Here is an 11981-nt window from a genome sequence, read left to right on the forward strand (position 1 = left end):
TTTTAAAACTAAATATATCATACGGAAAATTATTTTATGCCCCAATTTGCTTGGCATATTCTATTATTTGAGAGCATACTGTTTATATTAATAATGCCTATACTAACATATAATTTAATTATTCTTTTTGTTTTCAATTTATATGTGTCCCCAGTAGGAGGCTTCTTCCGTTAAGCTATTCATTTATACATTAAATTGTATTGGCATATAATCTTATTGTACCTGCAACCTGCAGGTGCAGATTGCATTCTGTATGAAATAAATGGGAAAATTCAGTTTTACAATATTGTATACCTAATACTATAATGTACCAATATTACATAAAACGAATTTTACGGAGTGTAATATAGGCAATTTCAATGAAAATGGAAGACACATTGTAGTAGTTCCGTATTGATAGCTGTATTGTTATAGACACATGGCATAATTAATATGCAAATATGCAATACTAAATTATTTTTAAAAACTTTGCATAAATGTATATTACATCATAGAGTAATCTACGGTGTATAAAGTATCAACTATTGTTATTTTGTTACTTGACCGAGCACCCTTTTTTTGCGATTTTTTTTGTATGTAGTTAGGTATAATGAAATCAATAGTTCCGAAGTTATATGACGTTTGAAAATGTATAATTCATCAGGGTCTGAAACTGTCTAGGTGAATAATACTTTTCTCTACGCACTTTTACAATTTATCTTAGAATTCTATAGTAAAACATAAATTTAGAGGTAAAAATGGGATTTGTTACATTTCAAGGTTGGTACACTTGAGTTTTTGATCTTCCCCTAAATTCTAATCTCTTGAAGTCCTTGTTGTGATTGTGCATTGTGAACTGTGAAGTGTAAACTGGATATTTGGTAGTTGGTACCATAGAGGCCGTACAGGAAAACAGGATTCACGACTCATGAGTTCATGTATTTATTAACAAAGTTGGTTAATTTTCTTCCTATATTTAATACTAAAGCATTCAGTTTATACTAATTACAAATTATTTACAATTGTTCATTATATTTTTAACGTAGGACGTGATAATTCAAATTAATTGCTGTGTTTAGTACAATTTCAAACATAGTATAATGGGTGAAGACAAAGGTAGTTAGTGTTTGAATTATGTTTAATACTTAATATGTAGTATATTATTGTTACAATATAATTACATTATGTTTATGTAAATTAGAAAGAGAACGAGATAGGGGTGAAAGAGGAGAACGTGATAAAGAACGAGGTGAAAGACGGCGACGTTCACGATCTAGAGACCGAGAACGACATCGCAGACATCGATCTAGGAGTCGCGAAGGACGTAAACGTAGTAGATCTAAGTCCCCTAAAAATAAGTCTAGACGTAGAAAGCCATCTCTCTATTGGGATGTACCACCACCAGGCTTTGAACATATTGCACCTCTTCAATATAAAGCCATGCAAGGTAAGCTATAATATTTAACTAAATACTTAAGTTTAAATTTTTTAATACACTCATAGTTGAAAGAATTGAATTTCAATAGCTGCTTATTATTGGTGGGATCACCACTTCAATTCGTAATATATATACCCATACCTAGTTTAAAAAAAAAAGTACCTATACTCCACACAATCTATGTTTTTGTCCTAGTTTGTGCATGTGTATCACCTTGTGTTTTCATTCATTCTACATTGCATAAGATAAATAAATGCTTGTGATGTCTGCTTGAGTTTATTGTTGGTTGAATATATAAATTATATTCATATATTATTAGTCTTATCATTGAGCACACTTCTTATTCCTATTACCATGGATATTTCCTACCTATTCAAATAATTATTTATTAAGTTGATGTCTTTCGGCTGTTGCCGTTAATGCTTAAATTGTGTATCAAACATTCAAACCATCCATTTTTTTGGAAAAATATTCTGTATATTAACATATTTTTAATTAAAATGGTAAAGTAGTAGGTATTAAAATTGCTAAGTACCTACATCATGTGCATATGTTAATTAAAATAATTATAGTTAGGTAAAAATGTAATTTAAAATATTTCAAGTTCAATTTACATGCTTTATAACTGTTTACTATCTATCTAATGTATAACCAGTTAATTAACTAATTTTTTTTTATGCCTACACTGTGTTGTTGCTTATTTTAAACAATTTGATTGAACTTCAAAAAAATTAAAATTGTAATTTAATTAGTTTATAACAAATCAATCAAAATAAATCTTTGAACAAATTGTATTGTTATATTAAATTATTTAAATGTTCAATTCTGACAGGTTTTCATTTTTAGATTAAATTTAATGTTTTAATATTTCTGTCTTAACAGTTGAATTTATCACTTTCAATACACAAAAAATGTTTCCAAATGCTCAGATGAATAACATTTTCAAAGGAGGGGAACCACCCAACACCCTTAAAAAACATGAACCGTTGTTTGTTTCTATGTTCAGCAGGCTTTTCTTATTTAGAAAGGTTGTATGAATAACAACATACCATTTGCTGGGACAAAAATATAAATTCGTTCTTAGAGATTGTCCTAGCCCGACAGTATCTTTAAATGTTTACTGTATAAATTGTGTATTTAATTAGCTGTTTATAAGTTAGCGAACTGAAGTGGCTTTATGCTCACCACTACTACTGTTTCAAGACAATTTTTCCTCTTATTGATTAAACTATATACAGTCATATTATTGGGATAAATATATTACATCTATATGAATGGTAAATTGATAATATACAGTCTTAAATATTAAATAAATTAAGTTATCTAAATCTTGTAATAAAATCTTTACTTGTATAACTATACTAGCTGATTCCGTGCACTTTGTTGCCCGTTAAAAATAACAACTCTATTTGAGACTCAAAAAATTTCATCAAAATTGGTCCAGTCGTTTAGGCCGTCCCAAAAGACATACAGACAGACCAACAGACATTAATATAATAATATATAGGTACATTGTATATGTATAAATATATATATATAGAGAGAAATTAAGTAAGAGGTATACTTAAAATTAAAGAAGTCAAATATAATGTTATGTAAATACTTTTCTCCTTCTTGTGAGAATGTTTGCCCTGAACATGGGTCACATAAAGTCACTAATTCGACATATATCATTATTTATTTATTTTTTATTGAACTTAAACCCGGCGACTTAGGCCATTAGCTGCTGTAGGGGTTATGAACTGTGGTAGGGGTCAGGTTGGTACTGTAGGTTGTTTTTTTTTAAGATTGTTAAGGTTGTTACGGTAGGTAGCAAACACGTGTATGTGTGGCAGGATTTTTAACTTCTATGAACCCGGGTGGTCACCCATCCGGGAGGTAGTAGCTGTGGCCGTTACTTACTCCCAGTCGCATCCCGCGACTGGTAGCAGCCAACGTGCCACGCATTATTTATTATGTACAGTATATTCTATATTTTTATACCAATAATAATCCTACATATTTTTATTCAGAATAGTTTTGTAATGTTGTATACTCTAGCGATTGAATTATTTTCGGAATGCTAAGTAAAATTTTCAAATTAAATTTATTTGAGTTCATTTTTTGTTTAGCTGCAGGACAAATTCCTGCAAATACAATGCCAGATACGCCTCAAACAGCTGTCCCTGTCGTTGGATCTACAATTACACGCCAAGCAAGAAGACTGTATGTTGGAAACATACCATTTGGTGTAACTGAGGTATTGATATCATTACTAATTATTATTAATGTCTACAAATTTACATATTTTTAATACATTTTTAGGATGAAATGATGGAGTTCTTCAATCAACAAATGCATTTGTCTGGATTAGCTCAAGCTGCTGGTAATCCTGTGCTTGCATGTCAAATAAATTTAGATAAAAATTTTGCATTTTTGGAGGTATGTATAGGTTTCATTTAATTCTATCATAAAATTGAATGGAAATTTAAATTTCATTCAACTATAGTTTAGGTCTATTGATGAAACTACTCAAGCAATGGCTTTTGATGGGATTAATTTCAAAGGCCAGAGCTTAAAAATAAGACGCCCACATGATTATCAGCCAACACCTGGAATGACCGAGAGTAATCCGGTGACAAACTATAATTCTGGAATGACATTAGATATGAGTATGAGAATATTTATTTTCTCTAGGATCAAAATATAATTTTTAATTGAATTTTTTGTTATAGTGAAATATGATTCCAGTTCATTTGGTCTTGGAACAGTTCCAGGTTTGTTTTATACTTTAAATAATTATATTAATTTAATATTTTTAGACATTAATAATTGTTATGTTTTTTAGATTCACCACACAAAATATTTATTGGAGGATTACCAGCATACCTTAATGATGAACAGGTAAGTCATTTCTGTAATAAAATATCTAGCCCAATATTTTTAGCATAGTGGTCCATCATTAGCAGAGGTACATTAGGTCAATACAAAAACATGGTTTGAGAAGAGGCAAAAATATTGCTAATTTTTTTTCAATTTTTAGCACAGAAATTTCAGGTGTTATTTTTTGTTTTTTCCAGAAAATATGTTCTTGTTTTGTGTATTAAAATATAACAGTTTAGATTTGCAGGGACCTGGGGTATTTATTTAGGGTCGCTGTAAGAACATGGATTCTCCTTGCCAGTCTTTTATTGACTTTTCATTATGCTTGTGATACATTTACTTTACTTTCTGTCTGAAAACAAATGTAAGTAAAAACAAAATTGAGAAATTTTAATGAAAAAGTAAAAAGTAATAATTGTTCCTCTGCTATACCCCTTGCCCTTAGCTAGAGTACTTGGTTGAAAATGAAACTCTCGTACAACTGCTTCGTCTGTCCAAATCGAAATACAGGCAAGTGGTGTTTCGGAATATTACATTGGTTATATACTTATGTATAGGGACGAAATTGTTCTTCTGCTTTCTTGAATAATATACATACAACTAACAAGAATAAATAAAACATCTGTCTTTGTGTACATATTTGAAATGTAAACTCTAAATAATAAGTTGATAATTTCTAATGAGTAATAAGCAATAATATTAAATAATAATTCATTTTTTTTAACAAGTTTTGTGTTACTAATTTTGAATAAAAATATTTTAAAGCAAATAATCTAAAATTTGATTTTAATCAGAATCTACAATTGGAGAATTTTTGATAATAGTAAAATGTATTTTAGGTATTGTACTTGGGAAATAAAGAACATCAGCACATACGCTTATTAAATTAACTATTAATTAATGAAATAACTCATGACCACTCGCTCAGTTTTTGGTACCACCTTATTTTCTTAGAGTAAAACTTTAACTCAGTATAATAACTTGTTAAAATATATATATTAAGCAACTCTAGGACGAAATACAAATTTTTTTTAAAATCTAAATTATTTTATTTATCATTATTGCTAATTAGAGCTTATTACTGGACAGTATATGGTTCAAATAAAATAGATGTTGTGACAAAATATATATTTCAAAACTTTTGTATAATGTTCAATACCGTTTACAATCTCCCCAGTTGGTCATGTTGAGTTTGACTCGGGTAAATTTTTATCCTGCACAAATGGTTACCACAACTTAAGTAAATATTAATAAGAACTAAATTAGTAAAAATTTGAAAAAAGTAGTTTACCTTAAAGAATATTTAGTATTAAGTCTGCTTTATTAATATATTAATGATTTATGCAATTATATGATAAAGCATACGGAACAATAGTAAAATAGGTTTAATAATCCGTTAGACCGCATGATGCGGCTGGCCAATGAGAGCACCGTTCATCAAAAGTCAAAACTGATACATTTATTATTATATATTTTTATATTTGTTATATTATCATTATTATACTTATTATTCTGTAATTATTATCTTATATAAATTTAATTATGTNAAAATAAAATAAATATTTAAAACTTTAATATAAGCTACAAGTTCAATGTTTAACAGGAAAACATTTTAAATTTAATTTTGGTTTATAACAAGTAATTGTAATTAGATATTTGGAATGTAAAAGTGTTAAAAAAAGTACAATATTTCATATAGAACACTTATAAAATTTAAATAAATCAATACTTTTCTCTATTTTTTTTTTTTTTTAAATTGCATACCGTTTATTATTACGTGATTAACAGTATGGGATTTCTAAACAAATATTACTAAAGGTTAATTAGTATCCAACTGGATATAATAGATTTTAAATTATTTTCATTATGATAGGTGAAAGAACTACTTACATCATTTGGTCAGTTAAAAGCGTTCAATTTGGTCAAGGACGCTGCCACTGGTTTAAGTAAAGGTTATGCGTTCTGCGAGTATGCTGATGTAGTGATGACTGATCAGGTAAAATAATTGACTACTATCAAATATTACCTTTTTAGTCATTGTTTGCCACAAAAATTAATTATTTAACTTTTGTAAGTATAGGCCATTGCTGGTTTGAATGGTATGCAATTAGGAGAAAAGAAATTAATTGTTCAAAGAGCCAGTATTGGAGCTAAAAATCCTGGGCTTGGTCAAGTACCTGTCACAATTCAAGTCCCTGGACTTACAGTTGTTGGGACTGCAGGACCTCCCACCGAGGTAAATTTTTTTTTTTAAGAACATGCAAAGTTAACACTTTTAAAATCATTATAATTTGCAGGTTTTATGTTTACTGAATATGGTAACTCCTGATGAACTAAAAGATGAAGAAGAATATGAAGATATCCTGGAAGATATTCGTGAAGAGTGTAATAAATATGGTGTTGTTCGGTCACTAGAAATTCCACGACCTATTGAAGGAATTGATGTGCCTGGTTGCGGAAAAGTATTATTTTTATTTTTAAGTTATATTTTTTTAAATATTTGAAAAATGTTGTCTTCCAGGTGTTTATAGAGTTCAATGCTATTGTTGACTGTCAAAAAGCACAACAAGCTTTGGCAGGCCGAAAGTTCAACAACCGAGTTGTGGTTACTTCTTTCATGGAACCAGACAAATATCATAGAAGAGAATTTTAATTACAATAAACTTAAACTAATTTTACAACTATTTGAATTTTACAACATATTTTAAGTTACAGAACCCCCACAATACTAAATTGTGACTTTTAAACTAGTTACATTAATCCATAGATGCGTGTTTTTTTAATTTTTTTGAAAAATTATTTTATTTGACTTGTATATTACCTGCAATAAAAATATGAAACAAAAATGATTCCACTTATTTGAATGGTTTTTTGAAAATATGTATATAATGAATAATGTTTCTCATGGAAACAATTGGTTAAGAGGACACCACACCACTAATAATTTATCAATGAAAATGGTTTTGAGGGCACTAACTTCAGACAGTATGTATGTAAAGTATTGTGTTGAACCATTTTTTTTGTTAATTATTATTATAGTGTTAATTTACAAAAAAAAAAAAAACTGACAAAGTAAATCTATTGTAGTAACGAGTCTGTAATTAATATGCTCATAAGTTTGTCTCACCTAAGACCGTTTTTCTGTATAATTCTCATTATTTTGCAACAATCATTGTTGGTTACTGACATAGGGCCACTTTTTAAATAATTACTATATTTATTTAAGATAAACAACCCAAAAATTCATTAAATTAAACCTCTTAAATAGTGAGTGTGGTGAACTCATTTTTATAGATTTTGCCAGTATCAATTTTAGTTCTAAATACAATGAAAAATCCAAGTTTTTCAAACTGAATATTGTTAGAATTGTAATGATATGTACTATGTATTTATTTTTTGAAGCTTAATTTATAAAAGTTAAATTTCCAATGTGGGCAAAAATGTATCAGGTGGCATTTGAAGCACTTGTCATTCATCCCTCGAAGTTGTACTTTTTTCCATTTTAATTTGATTAATAAAATGTGTATTGTACTACAACGTGTAATTATTAATAACATGTGTTATTGTAATTATTGTAATAGTAATAATAACCAATTTAAACAGTATATTAAAAGCAACACATTTTATATTTGTAGAAAGTTTTATTATTATTTATAATTATTTCCACCTGCCCATAATAAAATAATGAGTATAAAAGAAAAAAAATTTACTAGGTATTTAATTAAGTTTTTGGTTTGTTGAGGCCACCACCCCCCTATTTGTTGTCTCCGTCCGACAACTAACAAGTGTGGAATAGCAAATTTATGCTCAGTAATTCAAGTTAAACTTCATTACGAACACAGATAAATAGATTATGTCTCTACGTCTACCATCATAACACTAACTGGTTGATTCACTCAAATAGTTCCAGTCAAATGTGAACTTCTGAGCGTAAATTGTGTATGTTGAGCACTTGTAGTCCAACACTCCTACCTCTGCGTGAATCCAGCGAGTGTAGCAAAAAAACCAAAAAAAGGATTTTGTCCCATCAGACACATCTCAGTATCTCACTGAGGTGGAACGGCAGAAATCAGAATAAAAGCGAAAGATTAAGTTAGCTAAAAATTGTTTATGCAATAAAGCTCTTCTAAGAAGCAAAAGAAAGGGTAATTCAAATAAAGACTTAGTTCTAAATATAGTAGATTTAAGATGTACTTACTTCTAACCTAAGACCTAAGTCACTATATTCGAAATATAGGAAGACTTGCCTGAGAGGATATAATTTCCACAATAATGATTTGCTCAATGATCTTTACGATATCGTTCTAAAAAAAAAAAATAATGGTAAAATCTACATTTAATACATTGTGCAAAACTTCAATGCAAAAATCAATAGAACTTTCAAAATTGGGATATTCATACTTAACTCAAACCTATTACCTAGTTTATTCGTAATTCGTATAACACTAAATACGAATAGTCAACAGGTATTACGTAATACGTATGTCGTATTTTTGAATACCTATTGAATTTAAATAACGATTAAAATTTCGTGGTACGTATAAATATGTCTATGGTAAAGTCCAAGACAATGGTATGGTCAGTGTGTACAGTATTATAATATAATATATTTATATGTCTATGATCACAGCGAGAAATCATTCGCGTGTTTGCAGTCAGTGATGTTGGTAGCTCTGGTTTTCGGCATCTTTCGTTGACATCAGTTATCACGTGCAGTTTCCCGTCTTTTTCCAAACCACAGAATATTTATGTTTTGATGCTAAAATACTATATACCGATTCTGTTGTGAGCCCTAAGCTTTTGTATTTTTTACTATTTGTTTCACTTTCGTCTTTCAACTCGTACGAGTTAATAACCACCGAGTACCAATTATTGGAATTGAACACGTCACATAGCATTCTCAGACGTAATCATGAAATTAGTCAAGTAAGTTGATAATTTGGTTTTACCCGCGGACGCCGGTATGTTATTTCAATAAATTGAATTTCGGGACTAACTTGATTCCCGAAAGGTTTTCCTTGTATTATCTACCTTATTTCTAACATGATTTACATGCTCGGCTAATTAATATATGGCTGTAACATCTAGAAAACCTCATTAAAATAAACCAATAACTGTTGATGACTGTTATGTTTACTAGTTTACTATTCATTCCGTGTTGGTTATTAGTCGCCCATATGTAATATTGTATCAACTGGAATTATCTAATAAATGTAACAAGATTTAGAAAAATGCCTTGTAAAGTTGGTTACACGCTAAACTAATATATTCTTTATTTTATCTGTAGGTAACAAAATATTGGTACCACACTACCTACAAGTTGAATATTGCATTCAACTTTTCCCTACATAGTATAATGTGAACCACACAATTTATATTTATATTCTTATTTTAAAAATGTCACTTAAAATAATATCAATTTCAGCTTAAGTACACAATTATTATTGTTAATATATATATCAGGTCCTACCTAGCATTTTATTAAATTCCTGAAAAAAAATTGTGCTCTAGAAAACATTGTATACCTGTATTATATTAAAAAAAAATATATATTTTAGCATTATTCAGTAACAAAAATATTTATAAATGCCAATACCAGTGAATTGGTTATTAATCTTATGAACAAGATGTTGACCTATTATTATTGCACTAGGCTTCCATTTTTAAATTCCATAAATAAATTGTTAAAGCATTTTCTGATGACCTATTTTAACCTATAGTTTAGAGATTACCAAATTGTGTAATAAAAAAAATTAGTTTTATATTGAATAACTATAAATAACTAAGAACAACATTTAAATACCTAATAAATGGAGTTCTTCAGGATATGTCTACAAATTTAATTTTAATAATAATCAATATTATTTTAGAATAGTATGAAATAATGACTCAAGTACCTAATATTATACATTAAAACAAATTTCTTTGTCATCAGTTAATTATAAAGCATATTTTAATTTCGTTATTTTTTAATAAATAAAGCCTATTACTACATTTGATAATTTGTTTATGTTACAGATTTTTGATGAAACTCAGTCATGAAACTGTGACATTAGAACTTAAAAATGGCACTAGTGTTCATGGAACTATTACAGGTAAGTCAAATAGTTTATTGAAAGTTAATATTGGCAATATTGATATATTTGACTAAAAACATATTTAATGTCAAATAAAACAAAATTGACTGATGTAATATAATGTATTACATCACTGTGGAAGGTCGAAATTATAGCAACTCACCAGTAAATGGTGATGTTTTAAAATATTACCAACAAATTAAAAAATAACCAAAATTTATCCTAACAATAACATGTTTAATTACTTATAAAATGTATTTACTTAATCAAGTTTGGAGGATGTTGATAGTAATTTATTATGATGTCAACTTAAAACTATTTTAAAAGATACAAAATATATACAATATTATATTATCAAATGCATTAGTTAAAATTATCTTACACTATTAAATTATTTTTATTTATAGTTATCTCTAGATTCAAAATAATCAGTGATTAGAGATTTGGAACATTAAGTACTCTAACAAGTCTTACTAATAAATAAGTAGTCTGATATTGTAATTGTTAATTTTAATATTAAAAGCCACAATTGTTTTATTATAATAAATCTTTAGAATAACATCATAAATTATAGCATTCATAATATAACTTAGTAGGTAGACTATTAAACTTTAAAAAAAAAAGCATAAAAAATATTTCAGTTATACTGTATTGACATCAATAATTGTATTTATTTATTTTCTTTTAGTAATATGGAACTAAATGTATAACATTTATATAATTTTAGGTGTTGATGTAGCAATGAACACTCACCTCAAAGCTGTTAAAATGACTGTAAGAAATCAACAACCTATACATTATGAAACACTCAGTATTCGAGGTAACAACATTCGGTACTACATTTTACCTGACTCTCTTACTCTTGAAACCCTGTTAGTTGATGATGCACCCAAATCACGAATGAACCGTGGCGGACGAGGAGGTCGTGGAGGTTAGTATATTTTTTTTCAGAGATATAACTAGTATTAATTACTTGTAAATTAATCAAAATACATTGATACTATTATTGTTTTAGGTCCAGGAAGAGGTGGTCGTGGACGTGGAGGTCCTAGAGGACGAGGAGGTCGTGGAGGGCCACGTGGAAGTGGTGGTGGGCGTGGGCGAGGTGGTGGACCCCCCCGACGTTAATATTTGTGTAATATGTTCTAATTCAATTCAAACTTCTGTGTATTTTCAAATTTTTATTTGCTCTACATTTATTTAAACTAAATTTATCAAGTTTAATAATAAATCGTCTCATATGTATAAGATTATTGTCTAATACTTAATAATACATTTAATAAACAGTACAATATACCTAGTATAAATGTATTTACTATTAGTACTGATCATATGACTTATTATTTGGTAGGTATATAAAAAAACCTTTAGTTAGGTTGTCATTTATGTAAAAGTTATCATATTTTTTAGTTCTCTTGGTTTTCTTTATATTTTTAAATTTTCAATAGTCATGACTCATGATCATCTGAACTAATATTTTTTTTAAAAGACATATAAATTGTAATAAGCTGTATACTCCTGATAATTGTTAATAACAAAATATATTATTCTCTAAATATAGAAAGATGTATATTATTTTTGTATTTGTCAATGTAGAAGAAGTGTATAAACTATAAATTGTTTTA

The 11981-nt window shown here is 28.3% G+C and overlaps 2 protein-coding genes across 4 annotated transcripts; both read left to right on the forward strand.

Annotated features, from left to right (window-relative positions):
* The first annotated feature begins 802 nt into the window (after positions 1-802).
* On the forward strand, positions 803-7137 carry LOC111028335 (splicing factor U2AF 50 kDa subunit-like). Of its 3 annotated transcripts, none has more exons than XM_022306948.1 (12): positions 803-932; positions 1026-1098; positions 1181-1426; positions 3529-3656; positions 3722-3838; positions 3906-4068; positions 4132-4173; positions 4245-4300; positions 6153-6275; positions 6360-6515; positions 6577-6741; positions 6801-7137. In XM_022306948.1, exons 2-12 carry the CDS (start codon positions 1080-1082, stop codon positions 6930-6932), a joined length of 1347 nt encoding a protein of 448 aa, XP_022162640.1. In that variant the 5' UTR covers positions 803-932; positions 1026-1079; the 3' UTR covers positions 6933-7137. The 3 variants fall into 3 exon arrangements, with proteins under 3 accessions (XP_022162640.1, XP_022162642.1, XP_022162641.1); XM_022306950.1 differs by having other exon boundaries at positions 1026-1095; positions 6801-6932; XM_022306949.1 differs by having other exon boundaries at positions 832-1095; positions 6801-6932.
* A 1829-nt stretch (positions 7138-8966) lies between these two features.
* Positions 8967-11680, forward strand: LOC111028360 (probable small nuclear ribonucleoprotein Sm D1). Its single transcript, XM_022306981.1, has 4 exons — positions 8967-9205; positions 10298-10374; positions 11084-11287; positions 11372-11680. The coding sequence occupies exons 1-4, from the start codon at positions 9192-9194 to the stop codon at positions 11482-11484; spliced, it is 408 nt and encodes a 135-aa protein (XP_022162673.1). The 5' UTR covers positions 8967-9191; the 3' UTR covers positions 11485-11680.
* Positions 11681-11981: the final 301 nt, after the last annotated feature.

Source organism: Myzus persicae, unplaced genomic scaffold (genome assembly GCF_001856785.1).
Source record: "Myzus persicae strain clone G006 unplaced genomic scaffold, MPER_G0061.0, whole genome shotgun sequence".
NCBI classification, from domain to species: Eukaryota; Metazoa; Arthropoda; class Insecta; order Hemiptera; family Aphididae; genus Myzus; species Myzus persicae.

Coding starts and splice junctions, on each gene's coding strand:
- LOC111028360 (XM_022306981.1), top strand. Junction 10,375..11,083: donor TGTTCATGGAACTATTACAG/GTAAGTCAAATA, acceptor ATATAATTTTAG/GTGTTGATGTAGCAATGAAC. Junction 11,288..11,371: donor CGGACGAGGAGGTCGTGGAG/GTTAGTATATTT, acceptor TTATTGTTTTAG/GTCCAGGAAGAGGTGGTCGT.
- LOC111028335 (XM_022306948.1), top strand. Junction 4,301..6,152: donor CATACCTTAATGATGAACAG/GTAAGTCATTTC, acceptor TCATTATGATAG/GTGAAAGAACTACTTACATC. Junction 6,276..6,359: donor ATGTAGTGATGACTGATCAG/GTAAAATAATTG, acceptor TTGTAAGTATAG/GCCATTGCTGGTTTGAATGG.